The sequence below is a fragment of the Channa argus genome, chromosome 3 (genome assembly GCF_033026475.1).
Source record: "Channa argus isolate prfri chromosome 3, Channa argus male v1.0, whole genome shotgun sequence".
In the NCBI taxonomy this organism is placed as follows: Eukaryota; Metazoa; Chordata; class Actinopteri; order Anabantiformes; family Channidae; genus Channa; species Channa argus.
In genome coordinates, this window is record NC_090199.1 from 7,848,903 (window position 1) to 7,875,814 (window position 26,912).

General features: G+C 41.3%; 4 protein-coding genes across 9 annotated transcripts; all 4 read left to right on the forward strand.

Annotated features, from left to right (window-relative positions):
* The first annotated feature begins 1,381 nt into the window (after positions 1-1,381).
* actb1 (actin, beta 1) lies at positions 1,382-5,353 on the forward strand. Its single transcript, XM_067499260.1, has 7 exons — positions 1,382-1,533; positions 2,789-2,914; positions 3,011-3,250; positions 3,732-3,978; positions 4,070-4,261; positions 4,359-4,540; positions 4,687-5,353. The coding sequence occupies exons 2-7, from the start codon at positions 2,792-2,794 to the stop codon at positions 4,828-4,830; spliced, it is 1,128 nt and encodes a 375-aa protein (XP_067355361.1). The 5' UTR covers positions 1,382-1,533; positions 2,789-2,791; the 3' UTR covers positions 4,831-5,353.
* Positions 5,354-7,117: 1,764 nt separating this feature from the next.
* fbxl18 (F-box and leucine-rich repeat protein 18) lies at positions 7,118-11,572 on the forward strand. Of its 4 annotated transcripts, none has more exons than XM_067499257.1 (7): positions 7,118-7,274; positions 7,943-8,140; positions 8,361-8,710; positions 8,855-8,990; positions 9,099-10,177; positions 10,662-10,880; positions 10,975-11,572. In XM_067499257.1, exons 1-7 carry the CDS (start codon positions 7,221-7,223, stop codon positions 11,129-11,131), a joined length of 2,193 nt encoding a protein of 730 aa, XP_067355358.1. In that variant the 5' UTR covers positions 7,118-7,220; the 3' UTR covers positions 11,132-11,572. The 4 variants fall into 4 exon arrangements, with proteins under 4 accessions (XP_067355358.1, XP_067355357.1, XP_067355359.1 ...); XM_067499256.1 differs by having other exon boundaries at positions 7,122-7,274; positions 7,883-8,140; XM_067499258.1 differs by having other exon boundaries at positions 7,126-7,274; positions 7,883-8,140; positions 8,564-8,710.
* Positions 11,573-12,033: 461 nt separating this feature from the next.
* Positions 12,034-16,294, forward strand: ptcd1 (pentatricopeptide repeat domain 1). Its single transcript, XM_067496846.1, has 8 exons — positions 12,034-12,655; positions 12,731-12,871; positions 13,043-13,261; positions 13,357-13,458; positions 13,698-14,354; positions 14,516-14,632; positions 14,763-14,945; positions 15,831-16,294. The coding sequence occupies exons 1-8, from the start codon at positions 12,194-12,196 to the stop codon at positions 16,080-16,082; spliced, it is 2,133 nt and encodes a 710-aa protein (XP_067352947.1). The 5' UTR covers positions 12,034-12,193; the 3' UTR covers positions 16,083-16,294.
* Positions 16,295-17,341: 1,047 nt separating this feature from the next.
* Positions 17,342-26,838, forward strand: zgc:112980 (uncharacterized protein LOC503706 homolog). 3 transcript variants are annotated; one of them, XR_010913826.1, is made up of 20 exons: positions 17,342-17,489; positions 20,106-20,231; positions 20,314-20,422; positions 20,523-20,616; positions 20,755-20,905; positions 21,038-21,155; positions 21,511-21,636; positions 21,760-21,822; positions 21,922-22,044; positions 22,136-22,291; positions 22,379-22,432; positions 22,950-23,176; positions 23,273-23,352; positions 23,724-23,813; positions 23,929-24,006; positions 24,076-24,180; positions 24,699-24,795; positions 25,384-25,621; positions 25,728-25,788; positions 26,450-26,838. XR_010913826.1 is itself a non-coding variant. In XM_067496847.1 (20 exons), the coding sequence occupies exons 2-19, from the start codon at positions 20,114-20,116 to the stop codon at positions 25,744-25,746; spliced, it is 1,881 nt and encodes a 626-aa protein (XP_067352948.1). In that variant the 5' UTR covers positions 17,342-17,489; positions 20,106-20,113; the 3' UTR covers positions 25,747-25,788; positions 26,450-26,838. The 3 variants fall into 3 exon arrangements, 2 of the variants coding, with proteins under 2 accessions (XP_067352948.1, XP_067352949.1); XM_067496847.1 differs by having other exon boundaries at positions 25,384-25,456; XM_067496848.1 differs by lacking the exon at positions 25,384-25,621.
* The last annotated feature ends 74 nt before the right edge of the window (positions 26,839-26,912 follow it).

Sequence of the window (26,912 nt, forward strand, 5' to 3'; positions counted from 1 at the left end):
GAGCCAGTGAGAATTCTTGGTGTAAGTTTATGAGTGTTTGTCCGGTGCCCTTATTGAGTTAAAACAGCACCCCGACCCACCCACTTGGTCTCAGGTCACTTTTTACCATGAGGTTTGCAAGAGGCATTTTTAGGTGTTTTATCACCATATTACATGTCAACAGTGTGTGTCTTCAATATTCCACAAAAGGGACCTCTTGGTTTTATTTTGACACCAAATGTAGGTATGTACTGTAAAGTACGCACCTGTCTATTACGTGTAAGTGAGCCAAGCAAGGTTAATGTTCCCATTGCACTAAGTTACACATTAGCAGACAAGTGATGAGAGATAAAGAGATTTAAAGCCGCTGTAATGGTTACTGTAAACATAACTCATCTGAACCCCGTGTTGTGTCACCATCGGGCCACTCTGCATGTGTGTGTCTGGCATGTGTGTGAGACTCTCGTATGCCCGGGGGGGACAGACGTGTCAGCCAGGGCGTTAACAGCGCTTTCACCCTCTGCTGTCACCCTGAGACTGTAACCATCCCATGGCCTGGCACTGCCAGCCAAGAGTATCAGTGATGAGCGAGAATATTTTGCCTTGCAATAGATGAATTAGCACAGTCTTGAATGCATTCCAGGCCTGTCACATTCCCTTGTGCCTGGCATTTAAATTAGATGAATTATGGGGAGGTTTGTCTGTGAGACTCATCGAAAGCACAAAGACAGAACAGAAAACAATGGGTGTATTAAGTCAAATGATGATTAGGGTTTATGTAAGTAGCCTAGTTGACAATTTGGATGATTTCAGGGATTATTACTATTAGTGTGTGGGGAATAAAATCTAAATGTGTTTATTTGCTCAGTGTATAAAAGGCAGATGTGTGTGCAATCCAGGCCTGTTGCATTTTGTTACGCTCGTCACTTAAATCATCACAAAATAGCTTAATTTAATCAAATGTTGTTTAGAGTCGAGTAACAGGGATACTGCATGTGCATCTTTACAATATAGATGTCAGTGATTAAAGCTACTGAATTTTAAACTGAATTGGATACATATGTGCTTATGTATTATTCTCACAAATAGCAAATACACAAACACATTTTTTGTATTTCTCCTACACCCATCAACTTATGGATTTTCAAGCATGAACCCTATAAATTGTCGCCCTCTTGTGTATTAGACATGCATCTCGTAACTATTATGATCTTAATCACAACAAAGACAAAAAATATGTGTTATTGAGCAGTGAGTGACCCGAGATTGATCTCTGTGTGGAGTAAAGGTTAGTATTCCCGATGCTAGTCCCCCTCCCCGCGTATTGTCAGAGCGCAGTCGTTATCATGGGGCCACACCCAGTGGATGCGGCTGAACCAATCAGGAGGCACCGTGCGGAAAGTTTTCCTTATATGGAAAGGGGCTGCAGCGCGAGCTGTGATAAAACCCTGCAGTCCGTTGGCTTTCATTGCAGTGAAGTTCAGACACTAAACACCACGGGAGTTAAGCGCTCAGTCAAAGTCCTGTAAACGCTGACAACCCTCCCTCATACAGGTAAGACAACTTCAGCATGATCGTGAATGTTTTTGACATACGATGCATTTGTGTAATTCGGGTGGTGGGATTCTGTGCGACTTGAGTGAAGTTGAAGCAGCCGGTGGAACTTTAGATTCGCTCCGTCACGTAACTAAAAACTAATTTTTAGTTAAACTAATTTTTCTGCTTTGAGCCGCTATTGGACATGCAGCTAGAAATGTGTCTGCATGCTTTCTTTTATATTTAGCTAATGGATGATGCACGTTGTCGTCCCTAAATCAGGTTAATAAATCAGACTGCGTTTAACAAAAAAGGGGAAAAAAAAAATGTAAGCATCATCTTCGGCAGTGTCTCCGGATCCGCTGTCTCCAATTTCACACATACACACGGGTTGAATGTAAAAGACGGGGCTGTAACTGCACGCAGTTTGTGTGTTTTGTACATGTTAAACTGTTGTGACGTTACAGTTGTAAGTCTATTGCAGATAAGAATGAGCGTTACATTGACGCGCATCACATAACCTTGTAACTGGGCTGCTCACGTCATGAGTATAACGGTACACCTGATGACAGCCATGAGAGAGGATGAAAGTTTCATTCACTTTCAATGCCATAATGGCCCTAAGCCGCTAGTCTCTGATTGATGGTTAATTTCGCTAGGATGCTCCCGGTGGAGGGAGTGGCCCGGTGTCGGTGTCATTTGAGGTTTGCCGACACATGGGTCGCGCTGCCGCTGTCTCCAAGCGGCTCTCACTTTTGCCTTATATGGCCATAGACGGACAGAGTGAGAAAGTGCCTTTGTTTTCCAGCTCTGGATTTGGGCTGGAACCTGCGCCACTGCGACATCCAGTGCCCAGCCTCTATAATTGCAAAACTTCACCTGGCTTGATGTTTGCCAGATGTAGCATAACCACCGTCAGTTTTTTTTTTTTTTTTTTGTCCTTTTGACTTATCCCGTGAGTTCAGGGTCGCCACGGCGGTACATTGTCCACATGTTGATTTGGCAGTTTTTATGCCAGATGTCCTTCCTGACGTAACTCTCCCCAATTTCTACCGGCTTGGACCGTCACGACCCAGCTGGGGATGGGAATGGGCTGTTAGGGGTTCAGTATTTTGCCCAGAGACACTTTAACATAGGCGGGACCGGGGATCGAAGCACTGACCTTGTGGTCTCTGGACGACTCCCTTAGCCTAACAACATGTCAGAGTACTTTTTTTTTCTTTTTTAATTAACCTTCTCTCTCATCTTATCCCTCCTTTCTCTCTCACTCCAGAAAATGGAAGATGAAATTGCCGCCCTCGTTGTTGACAATGGATCTGGTATGTGCAAAGCTGGCTTTGCAGGAGATGATGCTCCCCGGGCTGTGTTCCCCTCCATTGTTGGCCGTCCCAGGCACCAGGTACAGTTTTTAATGACATCCACCATAAATCACAAATGACCTGCAATTTATTACATTGAAGTTTTTGATTTTTAATCCTGCTTCTCTGCTACCTAGGGTGTGATGGTTGGTATGGGCCAGAAGGACAGCTATGTTGGTGATGAGGCACAGAGCAAAAGGGGAATCCTGACCCTGAAATATCCCATTGAGCACGGTATTGTTACCAACTGGGATGACATGGAGAAGATCTGGCATCACACCTTCTACAATGAGCTGAGAGTTGCCCCTGAGGAACACCCAGTCCTGCTCACAGAGGCCCCCTTGAACCCCAAGGCCAACAGAGAAAAGATGACCCAGGTAAGAATGGCAACACACTCATAAATCCCCTCATTCTGGAAACTTTCTGTTCACCTGCAGGGCTCAACAACAGGAAAGTGTTGCTTCCTAGGCATTTCTTTTGCTCAATCTATCATTTCCTCCTACTCCTTTTTAATTTCCAGGTTTCCTCTGCCATGAGCTGATCTCTTCATCTCTGCGGATGCTTCAGGTTTATATCTTTCTGCACTGTGGTGCATCAGAAATTATTAGTTGATGCATGGACACGGCTGGTTTCAAATTTCACTTAAAAAGTGACAACGCATCTAACAGCACTGGTGACTGCATGACCTAACAGTAGAACAGGTCGCAGCGCTGTCATTTCCAAACTAAAAGATTGTAGTTACTGATTTTATACTCAAACCAGGCTATGTTGCTGTGCTTTTCTCGGTCTGATTGTACTAACTTATACAGTTTACTTCAGGTTACTTTGATTCACAGACTTATCTCCATCTCTCTCCAGATCATGTTTGAGACCTTCAACACCCCTGCCATGTATGTGGCCATCCAGGCTGTGCTGTCCCTGTATGCCTCTGGCCGTACCACTGGTATTGTCATGGACTCTGGTGATGGTGTGACCCACACAGTGCCCATCTATGAAGGATATGCCCTGCCCCATGCCATCCTCAGGTTGGATCTGGCTGGCAGGGACCTCACAGACTACCTCATGAAGATCCTGACTGAGAGGGGTTACAGCTTCACCACTACAGGTGAGGACAAACACTGAGATTAAAGCAAGTTATTATTTAAAGCTGGGCAAGAGCTGGAAAAATCTAAATATTTTTTTTTTTGTTTTCACAGCTGAACGTGAAATTGTGCGTGACATTAAGGAGAAGCTGTGCTATGTTGCACTGGACTTCGAGCAAGAAATGGGAACTGCTGCCTCTTCTTCTTCCCTGGAGAAGAGCTATGAACTACCTGACGGACAGGTCATCACTATTGGAAATGAGAGGTTCCGTTGCCCAGAGTCCCTCTTCCAGCCCTCTTTCCTTGGTAAGTAACACAAGATAAAGTCACTTAAGGCAGTAGTTTTAAATTGAAAGAATTGGATCAGAATAAACAATTTGGACTCAACTTTACACCCTCTTAGGTATGGAGTCTTGCGGTATCCATGAAACTACCTTCAACAGCATCATGAAGTGTGATGTGGACATCCGTAAAGACCTGTACGCAAACACTGTGCTGTCCGGTGGTACCACCATGTACCCTGGCATCGCTGATCGTATGCAGAAGGAAATCACTGCCCTTGCACCAACCACTATGAAGATCAAGGTAAATCTCCACTTACAGCTCTTCACGTGTAATGACGTTCCACATACCTCTCCACTGCCTCTCAATGGGAAAACACTGTTGCTGCTTCTTCCATATAAAAATGAACTGAAGTATTAACATTTGCCTTTCCATCTTGCTCCCTGCAGATCATTGCTCCCCCAGAGAGGAAGTACTCTGTATGGATTGGAGGCTCCATCCTGGCTTCCCTGTCTACCTTCCAGCAGATGTGGATCAGCAAGCAGGAGTATGATGAATCTGGGCCCAGCATTGTCCACAGGAAGTGCTTCTAAACGGACTGTCAGTACCCCCCCAAAACACACTGCTATAACTCCAAACGACTGGCTCTGCACACATGCCTACACCAACACACTGGTGTGTGCTGAGCCCACAACACCTCTTCCATTTGCCCTCATCACTATGGCTTTGGCACCATGCCTCCTGATGGGGAGAAACTCTGCAGGAAGTGCAGAGTTCCAGGCGGTGTGAATGTGTGAGGAACATGATGTCCATTGTCGTGTTTGTGTAGGTCATTCCAGATGTCTTTGTTCACCACCTTATTTGCCTCTATGAAGGTTTATTCTCTGGTGGGTCCATTGCCCAACAGACCTGTAGTATTGCTTAATATGTAAATTATGTAATCTGAAACTTGTTTTGTTTTTGTACTTTCAGCCTTAAACAATACTTGGTCCAGTTTGTTTGTCATTATGCAAAAGACAAAGCTTCTACCTTGTATGGAGGTATATAGAGGTTTGTGCATGAGGCTTCAAGCCTCCGGTGTACACCACAACCCAATAAAGCGCACATGTCTGAATACTTGGTCTCTGTTTACTACAAAAATAATGCAGCTGGCTGCCATATGCTAATGGAGGTTAGACACTTTTTAAATCCTGTAACTATGTTCCAATATAGTAAAACCTGAGGGATATTTTAATAAATGCAACATCAGCAAGCCTTGTTAAGGGATGAGTGGAGTGTTGCATTTGTTAAATCAAAGCAACATTGGATACCTTCTATTAGTTGTATGCTGGGACACAGAATAGAACAAGACTGACTTGCTAGAGATGGGAGAGGGAACAAGAGCATATAGGCTACTAACCAAAGGCCTAAACACAATACTTACAACCAGAGACACACATTGGGGGTTCAGTGTCACGAAAATGTAAACCACACAAAATGGCCACAGCTGGCATATAAATTCAAACCAAGGAACTTCTAGCTGTGAGGCAGTGGTACTGGGTTGTCAATACATTATCTGTTCATTCATTAGTGGAATTTACATTTTTAGGATGTTTTAACTGTGATAACATTTCCTATAATGACATTGCAACACAAAAACTAGTTTGTAGTTTCTCACTTAAAGCTGCTGATTTGTATCAGAAAGTACAAATATATAGTTAATTTTGATTTGATGTAAAATATATAATTATATATCCCGTAATAGGAAATCTGTCAATGTTATGTATTTTAATTTACAGTTACAGAAACGTGGACAAAAGAGTTTTTGCTTATAACGCACACTATTTCACTATAAGAAGCCTATAATACTAACAGTGTAGTAGTCAGCTCTTTTATTATAAAAATGTAGCACATGTAGTGTAAAAATACTCATTAGAAAATGAAATAAAACTTAAGTGCAAAAGTGACGGGCGACTGTGGCACAGGAAGGTAGAGCAGTTGTCCACCAATCTCACAGTTGTTGGTTCAATCCCCGGCTCCTCTGGTCACATGTCGAAGTGTCCTTGAGCAAGACACAGAACCCCAACTTAGTTGCTCCCGGTGAGTGTTGGCCAGCTGCATAGCAGCTCCCCCATCAGTGTATGAATGTTTGTGTGATTGTGAGTTTGAATGGATAAATAAGAAGCAGTGTAAAGCGCTTTGAGTGCCTATAGGTAGAAAAGCGCTATATAAGTGCAGACCATTTACAAAAGTATTGTAAATACAATTTACTAAAAGCACCAAAGTAAAAACTAATTTCTAAGTAATGCATATTACTGGATTATAATGAATCTACTGATGAACTGACATCACTTTAGTGTTGCAACTTAAAAGAATCAGTTTTAAACAAAAGCCTAACTTGAATGTTTGATTGGGGAAAAGGAGAGTGCTTTTATAAATTAGAATTAGACTTATACAAGCAGAGTGAAGAGAAAGAGCAGAGGAACTGACAACATTTGAAAAACTCAGACTATCAGATAGAAAATTTAACTAAGAAGTTAGAAAAAAGGGCAACAGATTTGCTACGCTGAGACTTGGAGAACTGTTTAAAAGTCATCTTGTCAATGTGGCAGCATGTAATTCATTCAACTACTTAGCAAATTCAAATTCATGTCTCGGCTACTTCTCTCGTCAAAATAATCTTCAGAAAAGAAGTTTAAAAGTGTTAAGAAAGCAGTTTTAAAACATGTACAATCCACTGGACAGTGTGTAAAAGATTAATTAATAAAAATAACAGATAACATTATTTGCCTACTGGAAAAAAAAAAAAAATTTTTATCTGAGGCAGGCAGCATTACAGTTTACACCCTACCGGAAATATATTAGAAAAAGTGTGTCCATCACTTAAACGTCCGCCGGTGTGTGCAGCAGCAAATATCGTCCGTGCTGTTAACGCTCGGTGTACGAGCAGGTTAACGGAAACATGTAGCGCAGGCTGGACGAGCCTTTTGGAATCCTGCTGATCATGAGTGGGACTTGGAGAGGGATTTCAGAAGACATGGATCGACAAATTGTACAGGTTGGTGAACCGACAAACCGTATTATCAGTATTTCCTCAACGGTAAAGCTGAGCGGGGCCGCTGAACTGGCTAGCTAACGATAATGTGAACGTAGAGTATGATTAGTTAGGCTTTTTTCCACTCAGGTTGGACCATCAGGACAGTGGAAGTATGACAGTGTAGAAGAATGTCGTGTCCCAGGCCTAACTTAACACACAGATAAACAGTATTATTCATTTACGGATGAGTGGTCAGATCATACACAGGTATAAAACAGCATACGGCTCAAACAGAGACGCTTTTGGTGATGATAGTACAGATATGAATATGAATATGAATATGTTTTGTACATTGCTCCTCAGCGCCTTGCATCAGGATGCAAAAGGATATATCCTAGAAAAAAATGATACTAGCTTATTTTAGTTGCTGCGTGTTTTACCTCAGTCTTGATTGTGGGAGGCAGTCATTTTATGACTTCCCAATAAAAACATTGCGTTAAATATTGTGAGTTTTCATGTAATACAGCTTCATCTATAGTTAATTAACTAGCAGCTGAGTGTAGTACGTTTAGTAATACTACCACACATTAATAAAAGATTTGTGGTCATCTGTGATTTTTTTCTAAAAGGTTTATTGTATAGACAGAGGGTCTATGGCTCCCCATGACACTATTTGCTGTCCACCTCAGGCTGTATGTGACGAAGACACCATGTCTTCCACCTCGGTGGGAATGTCAGATTTGTCTGATGAGATCCTGTTGTGCATCCTTCGCTATGTTCCAGTGTGTGACCTGCTGCTGAGTGTGGCAAACGTCTGCCACAAGTTGCACACACTGTGCCATGACAAAACCCTGCTCACAACCGTCAGTCTGTCTGAGGAGTATACGGTAAAGCTACTGAAAATCATTTTTATGATGATGTGTACGGATAAGACATGCTGATAAGACATCAAGATATTAATTTGCTTTTTTTTATTCTTCTTTACAATTTTCTGCTAATGTTTTAGGACACGTGTGTGAACATGGGGAAAAGCATTAGATTTTTCACAGTAGTTGCATTTTAACCGAGTGAAACACTTGATGAAATTCAATTTATGTTTCACTGCAGGCTGATGACGTCTTGGTGCGACAAATATTGAGACAGCTAGCCAATCATGTCCAGTCTCTCAGCTTGAATGGTTGCTACTGGCTCTCTGGCTCGACCATGGAGCATCTTGCTCGGTGCAGGGCAGTGACGCACCTCGATATCACTGGCTGTCGCCTCACCTCCCTTCGTTTGTCCCGTCTTCTCTCCTCCCTCTCTCTTCTCAGATCACTTGCTTTTGACGTGACACCGGGCTTCAACTCTGCTCAGCTCAGTTCAGAGGCGGTTGATTTACTGAGCCGCCTGTCGGAGCTCAGACAGACATTGTTGACACCAAGCTATGGTGTGGTGCCATGCTGTGCTCAACTCCGCAAGTAAGAAACTGTCAGATTACTATAATATTATGTAAAACTGAGGTCAAGAAAGAACTTTATTTGATACACATTATTCATTTTTATATGATTATCCACATCCAGTTCTGAATGCCTGTGTTTGTGTGCATCTCTTTCTACCTGCAGGCTGATGCTGCAGTTTGACATCCCAGATGTGACAAGAGAGGGTGTCGGTGTCTGCTGTCAGTTAATGGTGGGTCAGAGCAGTGTGCCACATTACCAGCATCTGGAGAAGTTCACTGCCAGGTTGGCCCCTGGAGAGGTGGGTTTATTAGTGTGTATGTTTATGAAACCTATTTCATACATTTGCAGTATTGTAGTATTGCGTGTAGTGTCTCAGACTAGTGTATGTGTGTATTGATTGCCATAGGTAAACCAGACCTTGCTGCTTCTCTACTTGGCTGTATTCAGCGTTCACGTTCCAAAGCGCCTCCAAGTTTTCCTCGTGTCGATCCCTGGGCCGAACCCAGCTCACTGGCCTGCTGCACCCTCTCTGGCCCAAAGTTTGGGTCAACGAGGTGACCTGGAGGCACTGCAGCTTCCGCGCTCCTGGCTTGATTCCTTGTCACTAAAGAGAGCTCTTCAAGGAAACAGTCCCAAGCACCTGAGCTTCAGCCGCTGTCCAGCATTGTGGCCACAGGTGTTCCAGTCACTCTTGGAGGGAGGGGTGCGAGATGCTACGCAGCTGACCAGCCTTAACCTCAGCGGCATCAACCAGGTCCTTTACTCAGAATGTAGGAGTATGGAGGATCAGTTGGTTCCTGGGACAATAAGCCGGTTGGCAGTTGGCTGTTCCAACATTAAACACCTTAACCTGATGCATACGCACTATCATCATGACAACTCACATGGAACAGGTGGAGAAACACACCTGTGTGCCAGTTTAGCCAAATTCAGACACCTGCGCTCTCTCACTCTGCCTGGCTGTGCTCTTTCAGACAGCTTAAATACACATCACATGTCTACAATTAACACCTTTCCAGCCCCGTCGCTCCTGGGTCTAAAGAAGGCCCCTCGTGTGGGGCTCCACAATTACAAACCTGATTCCGATTCTTGTTTGTCAGGAGAGAGTACCTCAGGACTTGCTCAGCTCTTAGCTGGTTGCCCTTTTTTAGAGACCTTAGAGATAATCGGCCCCGGTTTTGTCTCCGTGTTGCCCCGGCTTGAGCCTTGCACTCGTTCCAGCATGGAGCCTCGTGGTATGTGCGCATGGGCTCGAGGAGTTGGCGACACACATCTAGCAGCGCTTGAGGCTTTGCCTCGACTGTGTCGCCTGACTCTGGCTGGGCTTCCTGGGATGTTAAAGGGGACAGGGCTGGTACAGCTGGCCAGGCAGTGCAGAGACCTACAGGTATTATCCCTCGCCAATATGGGATCACTGAAAACCATGAACTACACCCCTGCCTTGCTGGACACGCTTAAACTGTGCACACAACTACAGGAACTCAGGTTAGAAGATGTCTTTGTGTTGTCTGTTGTCCTTCCATGACTGCAATAACAAACACTAACCATAAGAGTCAGTATTATTACTACAGTCATAATTATTATATTATTAAATACTACAGTAAATAACTGATTTAGCCTCTTTTTAATATACGTGCATAATATTAATTCATTCTAATATTTCTTATTATTTGAACTAATTTTATCTTAATATAATTTTATCCTCTGTAGATTTATAACCATGAAATGCTTGGCCAACAATGAAAACTCAACCATTAGATCCAAGCGTTTTTTTTGTGTGTATTTTATTTTTTATTTTATATTTATTATAACTCTATGTAATTACATAATGAAAAGCAATGTTGTTATTGTGTGTAGGTGTGTTTGAAGAATAATTCAACAATTCAACTCACTAAAAACCACTGGTCAGTGCCCCAGTTACATCATTGTTCCGCTGTTTATTCATTTACATTGCGTGTTTGTTTCTTAGGTTAGAGCAGCCTTACCTGAACGCCAATGCATCATTCTTTGAGGCTCTGTCCTGCTGCTCTCGTCTGCAGCGTCTCTGCCTTATCTCACGCAGCGGTACCTTTGACGCATCAGCCACGGAAGCCTTCATGGAACGATGTTGCAATGTAATCATGTGCCACATGTTCATGGGCGGCACCTTGGTGGCGTGTCGCACGCTGCAGAAAGCACTACTGGACAGGTTATTGGTTGTTTGTACGGACATACTTTACATTTTAATGGTGAGAGAAATTTCAGATTTCACATGTTCTTATTTTTCTCTCTCTCTCTTTTAGATTTTCAATAGAGCGCTCAGCCCTCAGTGTGGTCATTTATCCACTACAGCATGAAGACTTGCCATCAGTCATCAGAGATATACCACTCACACTGCTGGATCGTATAACTTTGTTTCAGAGCCATGTAGCCCAACCACCACATTTGTCACCATTGTGACATCACCAGTAAGCTTTGCTGTGATTGGTGCTCAACAGCTGAGGTGCTTAGATTGTTTTTTGGTTTTTTGTTGTTCTTTTTTTCTGGGAAATAAAATTTCCAAATTATAGAGACTGATCAATAGCACCCAGAGTTATGAATGTGTTTACATTTACATGACTGACTAAAAGTGGTCTTTAAAGGGAAAATAATTCACCTGCACATGGAAATCAGAAGCCAGGGTCAGATTAATGTCATGGAACTCGTATGGATGTATCGTCTCTTATTTAAGGACTTTTCACATTTGCTGCCACTGGGACTTCAATTGTGGCTTATCATTAAAAATAATGTCTGCTATTTTGAAAATAAGTGCCAAAATATAAATAAAGAGCGTTATTAGTCTGAAACTTTGTACGTGAGCCCATGATTCAAGCTATGTTGTAATAAAGTCCATATAACTTATTATTTTCAAGCGTATTCTTTATACCATTGTCTGTTTTGTCACTTTCGACATTTATGAACATAAATGAATGGTACATTAAGTACAGCCTAAGCTAAAACAATAAGAAACAAGTATAAATTTAGACTCACGAGAATTAACCAGCTTTATTCGTATTCAACATAATCAAACTAGTAGTTTTTAAGATGTCGTAACCTCTTAGCACTCCAAGAAGAGGGGCGAGATAAACGTCTATTACCAATTATTCATAATCGAAGATGTAACGTTATCAACGGCACAGGCTTACTAATCTATTATCGTTGTAGTCGATCGGAGCTGTAACCTCCTATCTGGAATGTATAAAACTTTATTTATGTAACTTGTGTAACCTAGTTTTAAACAGTGATCTTTTATGTATTGTCCATTCTTTCCTGACACTAAATCGCTAAAACAGGGAGCTTATAAATATCGTTCGATATCTATTACTCAGGTCTTGCTTGGTTTGTGTCATCGGAACATCGTGGTGCACAACATGCCTGAATCTACGCAGGTTAGCTAACCAAAAGTTTCAGTAAAAATCTCTTAAGGTCCTAAAACTCGATATGGGTAATTAGCTTGTAGTTAAGTAGTTAAAGCTGTTAAATATGTTAACGTCCCTCGCATTTTCGTGGGTACGAAACGGGAGGCAAATCTCTGTTCCTGTTGCTAAGTTGTCCGTCCTGTTAGCGGCTAAGATCTCACCCAGGACCCTGCATCTGACAACGGTACAGGAATGGACACGACACGGGCCGTCCAGACTCCTCACACCAGCTCCCAGTCAGCTATCGAGCTCAGCGTCCCGGTCGACTGGTCCTCACGGGGATGCAGATCCGCTGGGCTCGTCCCCAGTCTCAGAGGACAGGGAAAACTTCGGCACCCTTTCTACATACTTGTCCTCCAGGAGGTCGTTTAGGAAAGCCAGTCCAGACATCCAGGACCTGCGACATCGGGAGGAGGACGACGCCACTAGGGAAGAAGGTCCTGTTAAACCTCGCAAGACATTTAGGAGGAGAAACACACCGTACTGGTACTTTTTACAGTGCAAGAAGCTCATCAAAGCGAACAAGGTCAGTCTGGAGTAGATACCCATCATATGATGTCTTACTTTTTCTGTGTTTACAATCCTGTTTATGTCCTCACAGCTGCAGGAGGCGTTGGATTTGTTCAGCCGAGACATGCTGGAGGGCGAGAGGCTGCAGCCGGAGGAGTACAACTACACTGTCCTGATAGGAGGCTGTGGTCGAGCTGGACAACTCAAAAAGGCCTTCAGACTCTACAATGATGTGGGAACCCTTTTATTTAGAATTCTTTATTTTCATCGTGTTAATATTTTTGTATAATTGTCATTGTTGTCATGTTATTCCACACTTTCAGACGTCAAAATTTTGACCCTCGTATTCAATCTGTGACTTTCTCAGATAGTGTATTAATTAAAGTGTGTGTGTGTCTTCCAGATGAAGAAGCGAGACCTGGTTCCGGTAGATGCGACCTACACTGCACTATTCAATGCGTGCGCTGAGTCACCCTCAAAGGAAGCTGGTCTTCAGCAAGCGTTGAAGTTGGAACAAGAGCTCCAGCGTGACAACTTCCCCCTCAGCACCATCACGTACCATGCTCTTCTTAAGACACACGCCATCACCAACCACCTTCAGGCCTGTTTTCACACGCTCAGGGTGCGACACATGCTTACTTTTATGCGAGTCTGTGGAAAGTTGAGCCACTGAATTGTGTTAGCTTTGTGTGTAATTATTGGTTTCTGCTTGTGTAGGAGATGCTGCAGAATGGTCATGTTGTGACACAGGAGACGTTTCACTACCTGCTGATGGGTTGCCTGAAGGACAAGGAAACAGGATTCAGAATGGCACTACAGGTATAGATGCATGATTAAAAAGAATAATGTTCCCCCTAATAACCTTCACTGTACAGAATCAGCAGTGATAATTTCTGTCTTTTCACCTTTTTTGACCAATGTTGAAATTCCTGTTTTGAGCTTCTTCATTGTGCCACAACCAAAGCCTGGTTATTGTTTGCATGCTTGAGCATAGAGGAGATAGCTTACAATGGTATTGCAGTGTCCAGAGGTGCCACAAGTTTTTGTTTCTATTTCAGGTTTGGCACCAAATGCTGAGGTCAGGGATTCGTCCAGACGCAAAGAACTATAACTTGCTCTTGAGAACTACGAGGGACTGTGGAATTGGTGATACTGCGTTGGCCGCTGCCATTCTAATCAGGCCTGACTGTCAGACCCTGAAAGAAAGACAGCATGTTTCAAAGGGGAAGTCCGAGTCCAGAGCTAAGTATATAATAGACCTTGATCTTCTGGAGAAGCAGTTATTTATCCAACCTGATCCACACAGAGACAATGAGAAGCACTTCAGCAGTCAAGAATTGACTCATTTGGTACCAGTCAGACAAAAAGAAAGTTACCTACCAGTTGAACTAGAAGAAATTTCTACAGCCCCTAACCTGCTGGACCTTTTTGAGGGCAAGAAGAGTGCTGTAGTTTCCCTCAGCACTGTAAATGGACCATCTGATAGGCTCATGTTGATTGGAGGAGCAAAAGGTTTCTTGGAGAAGATGGAGGCTAATGGACTCAGTCCAGACCTCCGGACTTTGACCCTGTTGGCAGATACAATGGAACCGGGCTATAAGTCTCTGCAGATGTTATTAAAAGTTGCCAAACAGCATCAAGTGAAGCTTGATGTCGCATTCTTTAACTCTGTGATTCGCAGAGCGGTCAGAGCTGGGGACCTGGATGGAGCAAAGGTACACACAGAGCAGAAAACTCCCTTTTATTCAGTTTAACCACAAGTATCTGTCTGGCCCTTTACCATTAGAAGGTTATAATACATTTTTTTTAAATTCAACATTTAAAAAAAAAAGGTCACTATGTAATTATGCATGTTTTTTTTTGTACTACTTTCCAGGCGGTTATTAGTGTGATGCGACAGCGTAATGTAAACGTGGATGTACAGACATTTGGAAGCTTTGCGTTAGGCTGTGAGCGACAGAAGGATGGTCTGCAGCTGTTAAAAGATATGGAGGTAAGGACATGCATCTTAAAAGTCAAAGGAGTTGGTGTCAGTACTTTAAGGGGAATAGATGTGAAACTGTTTTATGGAGAGAAGAAGAAAGTTAAAAAAATTTTTTTTTTTATTTCTTTATGTTTCACAGGAGGCAGGAATTAGGCCCAACGTCCAGGTGTTCTCTGCTCTTATTGGCCGTGCATCTCGGAGACTAGATTATGTTTACCTTAAAACCATCCTCAAAACCATGAGTGATATGGGAGTATGGCCCAATGAGGTTATCATCAAACAGCTGGAGTTTGCTGCACAGTATCCTCCCAACTATAACCAGGTGAGCTTACTGTACATGAAGTCTTCATGCTATTGTACTGAAAGTTTGCAGGAAAATAAAGTAATGGGGTTTTCCAAACATAACTGGGGCTAATGATAGTTCTTAGTTCTTTTCCTCATTTAATCAAAATTAGATTGTTATGGGAGTCAAAAGGACTACAGCGTGTGTCCTGTTTCAATTATTGAATGCACTGTAGATGAGGAGTGCGTTTGTAATCTGTGGCAAAGCCTTTCCACTAGAAGTCATGACAGTGAAAGCACCCATTGCTCTGTCTACAGGAAACTGACACTCTGAAGAACTTTCTCAGACTGGTAGTACTATAAAAGGTTACTTGGAATATGATCACGTAATACATCTCATGACAGACTGGGGTGTCAACACGGCCATTTTCAAAAATAATTACAAATATTTGGAAGCAATGCTTGACCATGAATACAACTAAAACCATTCTACAAACTTTTAGTTACATGTTCATACAAGTTTTTAAAAACTGTCTATACTCATCACAAGGGGCTAACAATATTATAACATAAAGTCAGCAAGTTTGAATGATGTAAATTTTCTGGAGGAGAAAGAGGATTGAGATTTTGAATAGAACACCTGTAGTTTTATCAGTGTCACATTCATAACGCAGAACCTTTTGATTTCTGCTAATAATTGAGCTCAAAACCTCTTATTTATTGTGTTTATTTATTGTGTATATTGTGAATTGTTCATAGAGGAATATAGAGGAAATATAAAATGTTAAATTAAAGTTGAATAAAGCTTTAAGTAAACATACAAATCAATGCATATAATTTGAAAAAAGTATTTTTCTTTCCTTCCCAACCCCTTTCTTATCATCTTTTCTTCTTTTCACTCTCCTCTCTGCACTATGAATCCCAGTACAAGTCTAGAAACAACTACCTGGTCCACATCGATGGTTTCCGTGGTTACTACCAACAGTGGCTGAGAAATATGCCAGCCTGGAGCTCTGAGGATGAACAGGCAGAGCTGGAGCTTGAGACGTCTGCCGCACCACTGAAAACAGAAGCTGCAGATATACTGACAGAGGCCCAGAGGAACCAGAGAGCAGCTGGAAGGAGATATCATTCTCGTAACAAGGACAAAAACAACAGCACTGTGTCAGCTCTGTAGCAATAGTACTAAAAAGATCTCTGATTCATCTTTTTGATTTTCCGTCAGCTGTGTGGCTCTGGATGGACTTTGGGTCAAAGCAGGGTCTTATGGTGTGGACTTTCTGTCCCTTGACTTATTGTGATTTCATTTTTCACAGAAGCTCAATGTTATTGTCATTTAAATTGCAATTAAAGTAAATTCGTACATTCAGTACAGCTGAGAAATTAAAATCTTATCTTGGTATATTTTATGGTGCAGTCAGTGTTAAAAATACTGAAGGTATTGATTAGATATAAATAATATATGAGTAAAATGTGGAATGTACTTGGTGTTTAGAAAAAAGAGTATTACAGCAGAGGACAAACATTAGGTACAAAGTGATAAAGTGAACATACACAGATTGTAACAAATATAAAGACTGGGAAAAGTGCATAAATCACAGCTAAATTGAATCAATATGCAGATACAGCTCGATTTGTTAGCAAAAAATTTCAAACTGTACAAACTTAATACTCAAGTTAAATTGCAAGTGTTTGCCTAAAAATATACTCCACTACAAGTAAAAGAAGAGCTGAACAATCAAGTTCATGCTCTTAATAATATCAATTCAAAAGTCTAGTTCAGATTTATTCAACAAAGCTTGAAGGTGAAAATGATCAATCTCAGAACTTACTTGTCCCCAGGTGGCACTTTAAGGCACACAGACTAGAACACTAGGAACAACTACAATTGGAATGAAATTAACCAATATCATGCAAATAAAACTGGCAAAGAAAATGTTTAGTGATTATCTGAAATAAGAACCAAAGTCACCTAACAACTTGTTTAACTTTGAGCCGTTTCTAGTGTACTCACAGGTATTTAATTCAGTACAAATCATAATGTATTAATATTTTTTACCTGCAAGTGTGAATAAAGCTGTAAAATGAATGTAGGGAGTAGAAGCACAATATTATCCTGTGAATTGCAGTGGACTGAATGTAGCCTAAAATGGAAATATTGTTGCAGGTACTAGTAAAGCAAAAACACAGTACTTGAGTAAATGGACTCGGTTACTACCAACTCTCGGTAAAAGCTGGAACACAGTTCCTCTTACTTGGAAAAAGTAACCATGTTCGGTATATATAATATACGTATATATTAATGAATTGGGTAGGCGAACACAAGACATAACCACTTAATGAAATAAATAGATTCAGCTGGGAATTACTTAAGCTTTTTATTGGATAGGCCGAAAGGACAAAACAAATACTAATAAAAAAATTGTCAATAATGTATTTCTCTTATAGTGCAGTCCAGCAGGTGGCGGTAGCACTCATATCAGCTTGTTCGTCAACGGCCAATAAAAACAGCGAAGAAGACGGAGAAGTTTGAGAACTTCGGCGCGAAATAAAAATATTTATGTTGGTTAGGCGGACAATAAAGGTAAGAAAACCTTGTTGCTTTGAACTAAAACAGTTACCGTTATATATTATAAAATATTCACCTTTCTATCAAGGCGTGTTGTAAAAAGTACATCAGTTTCACTTATGATCGGTGAGGATTTTACACGAAACAGTCAACGCTGCATGTAACTTTCTGGACTTCCTGAAGAACTAGGAAATAGTTTTTTAATAGTAAGAAAAAATATTTACGTTTGGTTTACGTTAGGTAATTTTTCTAACTAATGCAAAGTCACATCTAGGTGATATACCGTGTATATGCTTTCAGTTTTCACATGTAAGGAATTTTTCTTAATTTATCTTAAGACCCGACTAAAGGCCGAATTATGCTTCTCGGTCGATACACGCACGAGGACCTACGCTCGGAGACGTTCACACATGTAGAACGTGCATTTTAATGCTAAAATGGATCCGATGAATGTCCAAACCACCTCAATCTGGCGTCTCTGACTTTATCTCCAACACATCTAACATGAGCTGTCCCTCTGATGTCCTCATTCCTGATCCTGTCCATCCTCGTCCCTCCCAAAGAGAACCTCAACATCTTAAGCTCTGCTACCTCCAGCTCTGCCTCCTGTCTCTTCTTCACCTCTTTTCCACACTCTCCGTTGCTCTGAACCGTTGACCCTAAGTATTTAAAGTCGTCCTTCACCTCTGCTCCCTGTAACCTCACCGTTAAGCTTCATTCCTCTTTTTTCCAGAGCAGAGCTCCACCTCTCTAGATTTTCCTCCACCTCTCACTGTAAATCACAATGTCATCTGCAAATATCATAGTCCATGGAGATTCCTGTCTAACCTCATCTGTCAGTCTGTCCATCACCAGAGCAAACAAGAAGGGGCTCAGAGCCAATCCTTGCAGACCCACCTCGACCTTGAACTCCTCCATCACACCTACAGCACCTCACCATGGTCTTACAGCTCTCATACATGTCCTGCACCACTCTAACATACTTCTCTGCCACTCCAGACTTCCTCATACAACAAAACAGCTCCTCTCTCGGCATCCTGTCAATCTACAAAGAAACAATGCAACTCCCACTGACCCTCTCTGTACTTCTCCATCAGCATCCTCAAAGCAAATACTGCATCTTTTGTATTGCTGCTCACAAATGCTCACCTCTGCCCTTAGCCTGACTTCCATTATTCTTCCCCAAATCTTCATTGTTTGGCTCATTATCTTTATTCTTCTGTAGTTGCCACAGTGTCCCATTTCCTCCCACCCTCTTAGTTAAACTCTTTCTCTGTATACACTCCTGAACTTCCTCGTTCCACCACCAAGTCTCCATGTCCACTTTCCTCTCTCCAGATGACACACGAGTACCCTCCTACCTGTCTCCCTGATCACATTAGCTGTAGTGGTCCAGTCATCTGGAAGCACCTCCAAACCACCCAGAGCCTGTCTCATCTTCTCCCTGAAAACTACACAACATTCTTCCTTTTTCAACTTCCACCACATGTCCTCTGCTCTGCCTTTGTCCTCTTCATCTTCCTCACCACCAGCATCATTTTACACACCACCATCCTGTTTTGTCTGCTACATTCTCCCCTACAAATACTTTGCAGTCACTGATCTCTTTCAGATTACAAAGTTGAAACAAGATGTCGTCCACCTCAGTGCTTCTACCTCCGCTGTTATATGTCACCCTATGTTCCTGCCTCTTCTGGAAGAAAGTGTACAGTCATTTCCATCTTCTTTGCAAAGTCTACCACCATCTGTCCTTCTGCGTTCCTGTCCCGAAGACCAAACCTGCCCATCACACTCTCATCACCTGTTTCCCCTTCACATACATGCCAATTGAAATCTGCACCAAACACCACTCTCTCACCTCTGCGGATGCTCTGCATCACTTCATCTAACATGCACCATGTCAATCAACTCTCTAGCTTTTCCTGTCATAGTCCCAACATTCAAAGTCCCTATTGTCAGTCTTACACTGTTGGCTTTCCTCTTCACTCTGCCTACAAACACACCTTCATCCTCTCCTTCAATCAACAGTAGCTCAATTTCCACCGTTGTTTTCTGCACTCATTGCCCAGATGAGGGTGTGATGTATATTGGAGAACTATAAGAATGTCCTGTTTTTTGTTATTACATAATCCTATTATTGTTTTGAAAGGTAAATGGAAGGGTCATTTCAAAGACCAATAGAAAATCATAAAACCCCATGTGAAGTATACCATGCAATCAAACTCAGTTTTTTTCTTACCCATTATAAATGTTCCTTTTTGGAAACAAAAACTCATAATTTGAAATGCGCATCTCCAACCCGTGAAAACAAAATGTATAAACTGAAAGACTGAATAAAAAAGATGTACAACAATAGAATATTTTAAACAACATATATAAATATTATATAGAATCAGGGCGAACGGTTACAATTCTTGTTCTACTTTTCCGTATTTCTTTCCGGTCTAATTACCGTTTCGACTAAGACTCCCAAGATACAATCAGCTTGTTTGACTCACATCTGCACACAACGCATTGTTGAGGTTTGGGAGGTGGGTGGGCACGTCGGGGCCTCTGAGACCTACGGTTACCCCATAATTACAAAGACATGATTGAGCACCCTTTTTTTAATTGTACATCTTCTTTTGCCAGGCAATCTAATGTCAATAGCTGAGGACAGTGGAGAAATAATCATCCTCAGTGATGATGATGATGATGATGTATCTTGCAGTGAACCTTCAGTTCTCATTGTGGAGCTGGAGGATGTGAAGACAAGTGGTAACATCTGTGTTTATTATACACCAACTGCATGTGTTATATTGGAGGTTATAAATAGTCACCAGCTACTGCTGTCTTTCAGATGTTTTGTTGACTCAAAGTGCTCTGGACGAAGATCTGGTGATCACCTTTTCCCGCCGTGCCGAGGTCCTGCCTCATGCACGCTACGACTGTCCCATACATCCTTTCACGTTAGTACATTGCCCCGCACACACACACAGTTTGTTTAAAACTTAGGACTCATTTTCGGCTACGATTGAGAAAAGGCTGTTTCACTTCTGTCCCGCTCAGGGCGTCCGACGATGAGATCAGCGCTCCTGTGGATAGTAACCAGCTGTTTTGTGATCAGTGCTTCTGCTACATCTGCGACAAACTTGCGTCATTGGTATGTGGTGAAGTCTGAAAATATGCTTATTGCCACTGTAGTGACTACGTACATCCTCACATACTTGCAGTCTAGAATTATACATGGCACAAAAACAGACACGATTAACATTCAGGTTTTTTGTGTGTGTGTGTTCAGTGTGAAGTGTGGTGTGACAGTGGCAGGTGTCACTGCAACAGCCACAAGAGGAGCAACTTCTGGAACAACCTTAGAAACGGCATGTTGCTGGGAGGACTGAAGAAGTTCAACCTAACTCTGTTGGAAATAGATGCTCACCTCCGACAGGCAGGTAATGGCTCTCACACACAACGTGCATATGGACAAAATGAGATTCATGAAGCGAAAACCTCAAACTCAACCACTGTCTTATTGCAATTGCAAATAATTTTGCTGCTACTGATGTGGTCTTCCTTCTGTTTAGAGATGATGCTGCAGAGCTTCAGACAAGAGCTGGCTGCACTGTTCTCCATCTACGTGAAAGGAAAGACATTACAAGAATATGGACCGAACCTACCAAACCAGCAAGGCCTCATCCATGAGTGAGATACAAAGCAAAGGAGTCACCTAATTTAAAAGTCTGCTTCAAAACTTTAGAGCAGCTACTGCAAAGGCACAAATGACCTTGTCCAGTTGCGACTGAAAATCAAAACCGTGTAGTTCTTTAGATTAGCGGTAGTGAGGTCATAATTCAGGTATGACCTCAGGTTCACGTCCTAGCAGACTTCTTCACTGCCTTTTGTTTCAGTAGATTTCTGTGTTGCTGCCGTGTCACAACCAAGAACCGGCGATTAGTTAAAATGCCATTAGAGCTAATTAAAGCACTTCCATTTTTTCCCCCATTGGACTTTTCATTTGCTGTTTGCTCATACACATCTAAACTTTTCTTTTTTGCAGTTACACACCTGTGTATGAGTCTGTGTCATTGTTCCTGAACAAAGCAGACAAACAAGATGCCAGAGCTGCTGCCATCATGAGACTGGGAGCCACTGAAGACTTTATTCGACATTTTCAAGCATCAGGGTAGACACACACACACACACACAGATACAAATGATAGTTTACTGTTTAGAATATTTAATTTCTTCAGATAAGATTTTTTTTTTGTTGCTTTAGTTTAATAACTCTTAATATTATTTTCTGCAGAACATGTATTTTACTGTCTCCCATGGCAAATGCTGCTCATGCCAAAATGGTGCTACTGCAGAGGTAAATGCGCATTCAGAACCCCAATTTGTGTCAATTCTGTAACAAATTTATTTGAATATTTATCCTTGTGCTCTATTTGTGTGTTTCGGGTTTTTCAAGGGTCATAGAATCAGTCCAGCGACAGATGGTGATGGGTGATTTAACTCCAGAGTTCACTCTCAAACTGCAGGATTTTTACAAGAGATTTTATTTCCCTGCCGAGATGAGGTGCATGAAAAACAGGTGTGTGTGTGTGTGTGTGTGTCTCTGTGTGTGTGTTTTTCTTTTTATCCTAATAGTCACATTAAAGTATGTAGGTTTGTGTGTATTTCAGCCTGTGTGTTCGTCCCTGGGATGATGTCCTGCTTGTGTCTGTGCTGAAGGGGCAAAATGTGTCAGGTGTTCGCAAAGACAAGGGCAAGAAAGAAGTCCTGATTGAACCGATCACTGTAGTACTGCTGAGAACAGAACTGCTACAGCAACAACACAGGTACAAAAATAGATCAACACACCTCTTCACACATATTTGACCCCAAAACAAGGATTTAAACCAAACATTTCTGTGTCGTGTTTGCAGGTACAGAGAGTTGTACCGTTACCTGCGAGTGATCCAGACCGACGATTCCAAAGTGTGAGTATTTAGGATCAAATAATAATATTTACTGAGGATTGTTTTTGAACAGGAGTATCTCGTTTTCTTATATTACTTATGTAAAGTCTCATCCTAATGACAGATTCAAAGGTCAGAGAAAAGAATTGTCTCAGGTATATTGTCTGCATAGATTTACAATATTATAAATATTTCTCTAAAATTGTTAAGGCTACATCTTTTATTATTGATTTAAAAAGCGCATTTGTTTTTAACTTCTTATGTTGCAAACTAATATTGACTAGTTGAGTTGCATAATAATAACTAGCAATGGTTTTTTTGTTCTGAATAAAAAAAATAAAAAGTTTCATGTGTTTTTGGTTTTCTGTTTTTACAATTTAGCATCACAAAAACGGACTTCATAAAACATAAACATTTATATGCAATGTAAAACGTATTCTTTTACAATAAAATCCCAACAATAGAAATATAAGTTTTGACATCAAGTGACGTGATGCTATGTTGTTGACCTGCTGCCATTGGTTCGTGTCACTTGTAGTTTGCAGCAGCTTCAAGACCTCCTCCCTTTCTTTAAGTGCATGGACGGAGATATGATGTCCGCTGTGAACAGTTTGTTCCCGTCTGTGAACGCCCCTGCCACCCGCCTCACTCCGTCCCTCTTTATGTTTTATCTCCGCGTCCTCGAAACGGCTACAGCGCCCAAGCTGACGGTCAGTGAGCCGGCACAGCTCTGCTGTTCTGATGCAACATGGGAGCCAATTAAAGGTCAGACAAAGAGACCCCCCCCTTTTTTTTTCTTCTTTTTTTACACTGATAATCTCAAAACATCTGTTCTTATAAGGAGAACTCTCATGTGTCTAGATGCTGTGCCACTGAAGCGTGCTGAGCTGGTGAAGTTTGCTCTCAGGGCTCAGACACTCTGCACTGCTGTGTTTATAGACGTAAGTCTGCTGCTCCCATCACAAGTTAGTTTGCTTATTTGAAATCTCTGTATGAAATGGAATCTAAATTAAATTTCCACAACAACACAACACATCCGCCTTTTTTCTAATTAAATATTTATTTATTTATTTTATTAAATAAGACTTTTTACAATCAGAATTGCACTTGCAGAGATGTGCAGGCTTTGAAAACAGACCACTGCACTCGCTTTCTCTCTTGTCTTCAGAAGAAGTTAGGAGATTGTTGCCTTCAACTTTTTATTGTTTGTAAAGCGCCTTTCTATCATCCAGACTTACTAAAGTTGCATATTGTTGTCTACTTTGTCTTTCATGTTCCTCTGTGTGACTGTATTAATGTTGTCCTGACCCAGTCCCAATGTTGGACCCGTTTACTCACAATTGTCAACACACCTTGTGCCTCAGTCACCGCTTTACCATCACCAAACCCACCGTTTCTACACGTATGTATTTTTAGTTTATCTACAGACCTTTGTTTTGTTTTTTTTTCCCAAGTTTGCATTTATTACTACAACGTATTAAGTGTTTTCTTTCTGTTTTTTCTTCACTGGACTTCAGGAAGCAAGGGTTGTTGTTAACTCCTTACTCCGCAACCTGAACGGGTCAAACATACAGATCCCACGGTTCTTTCAGGAGGTAGGTGCTTCAAGATGTTCAGACTCCTTCACGTAATCAGTGGTAATATTGGTGTGTTTTTGTTTGCAGGCTTACCCAGATCAGGCCTTGTTGCTGTTGGTAACAGGGGCTTTATGTTGGAGAATATTTAGTGCTTCTCTGAGTCCAGTGCTGCCTGTTCTCAACACCTTTAAGGTATCTTCCAGCAGTTACATCCTGTTTGTAAATCCAAACAACAGACACACAGGTTCTTCCTTATCGACCACGTTGTAGCTGAAAGAAATGAACACTTTCACAGAACGTCTGTGATCACTGACTTGATCTAGATAATGTTTCAAAAACAAACTTGTTTCCCAACTTGTCCTTTGCTATGAGCTGCCATGACAGACATGAATCATGACAATTTATTAATAAGCACATTTAAAAACAGCATTTAATACAAATGAAAACACGGTAGATTAAAGAGTCTCTAGAAGTGGCAGACTTTTTTTAAATCCAGTATTAAAAAATAATTCTAGAGTTGTACAATCTGCTGGCTGTTTAAATAATAGTACAGTACAGTATATAAACAATGGTATGTAAGTAGTTTTACACAAGTATCTCAAATTCTATATTACTCATAATACAGTAAGACTTTATCTTGTGCTGTTTCTGAGTGTATATATTGAGTCATGAAGTATGTAAAGCTTGGATCTGATCTTTCTGTCTCTCAGGATAATGTGTGGGCTCTGGAGTGGCTGTGGGATGGTTTGGGGCTGCGCCTCAAATCCTTCCAACAGGAAGTCAAACAGGAGATGGAAATTGCAACAGGTGTGTGTACAGTGAGCTGAATTCCCAACGTCCAAGTCTTTGGGTTATATCAGTAGTATATTGAAGTATATTGACAAGTCTACCAACACACACATAAAAATATTCAAAACCTTCATATTTTACACCTCAGGTTAGTCGTCACCTTTTCATCTTTTAGCGCTGGTAACCTGCTGCTACTCGGCGAATGGTTCTAGCATATCACCTCCTCATGCACCGACAGAGCATTAGAAACCAATACAAGCATCCCAGCACACATCAAAGTCAACAGCACCACCAGTGGTCAATAGCTTTAGTTTTAGTGTGTCTGTAAATGAAGACAAAAAATAGGTGATAGGTACATGACGCCTCATGGAGTGAGAGTTTCCTAACTGTGCTGACAGTGTTGACGCTGTATTTTCATCACTTAATAGCAACATCTGGTAGGATACAAAAAACATGCAGCATAAAGCATGTGGAGACTGAACTAGGTTCATCTCTTCTGACATGTGGATGAATGGCCTCCCCATCAAATGTGTGTGTGTGTGTGTGTGTGTTTGAGATGTGCCTGAGGCAAAACACAGCCACATGACAGTCTTTTTTTTTTTTAAGATTCGGAAAAACTGTTACCCGTTCTCAAGAACATCATAGTCACTCTGCCTTCTTCAGCAGAGACCTGGAACCAGTGAGTCACTGTTAATTTACAACTTTAGCAACAAAAGCACCACAATCCTTTGAGTTAGCAGAGGTCAGGTGTAGACGTTTGAAGGTTAGGAAAAGGCTGTATGTCTCATCTGTTGCCTTTTTTTTCTCATGTCCTCTTATGTGGTGGTGGTGATCAGCACATATAGTAAGTTGTTCTGCACATGTGGTGATCCTTCATTATTTGTCTTATTTTATAATATTATTATTATTATTATCTTTTAAACCTTCTGTGTGTTTTTTACCTTTTGCAGGCAATCCAGCAGCAGTTAAGTTCTGCATCTCTCACACCAAGGCCCTGTCTCAGAGTCAGCTGTAAGTCTTAAAGTTCTCGAAAAAACAAACCAAAGTTGATGGAAACATGGTCTAAATTGTGCAAAATAAACAAAATAATAATGAAGCGTAGTCAGTGTTGTTCAAATCATGATAAGAAAATAACTGACATTTTATGTTTATTCATTTGGAAAACACAAGTTTCGTGAGTTGTGTTAGTCACACAAAAGCTATTTAAAGACCTTGGGGGTCACTTTTAGATGAAACTATCAATTATTTTGGAAAATGAGATGAATCCATGCTGACAGTTACCGACAGCTGCTGACCTAAATAATGTGTTCTCAGGCTTATTCTTAAAACCATGTTAATTGGTTACTGTCTGTCTAAATAGTCTTGGTGCTGCTATGATCAATTACATTTGATTAATGCATCACAAATATGAGGTTACAATAAATCATTTCTTGGTTAATAACTTACTGAATGACTGCATTTAATCAGTTAATCAATATTTTTGATATGAGGATTTAAAATGATTAGTGTAGTTCCTTCAGTTGGAGCTGATCCTCACACTTTCTAATAGCCATTTTGTTGCAAATGGAGCTAAGTGTAATTTTTAAAAAAGGATTAATTTTAAAGTTGATTGTAAGTTACAATGTGTTAAAAATTTCTTTTGTTTTTTTTTTTTCCTTTTTTGTTGTTGCAGCTTGACCTGATTGCACATTGATTGTTGAAGTCTTGAAACACTTCAGGTCTCTGCATGGTCTTCTCTCAAATACCGTGGAGTTTAACTTCATGCAGCTGTCAGGAGCAGGGCTCCAGACCAGTGCGATGCAGAGCTCATTCAGCATTTAAAAATCCAACACATGTTGCTGCTTTATTCTTTAATGGCCCGATCAGTGATTGTTTATGTGTGTGTGTGTGTGTGTGTCCTTTGGGGACTGGCACTGCACAGCTGGAGATGGGGATGGGCTGTTGGGGGTTCAGTGTCTTGCCCAGGGACACTATGACATGTGGTCGGGAAGAGCGGGACGCAAACCTGCAACCCCATGGTGGTGGACAGCCACTCTACCAACCGAGCCACTGCCGCCCCCAGGGATTGATTGACGTACTGCTGGTCTTAAAAAAAAAAAAAAAAAAAGACACCAGCATAATTCTACAGTATAAGA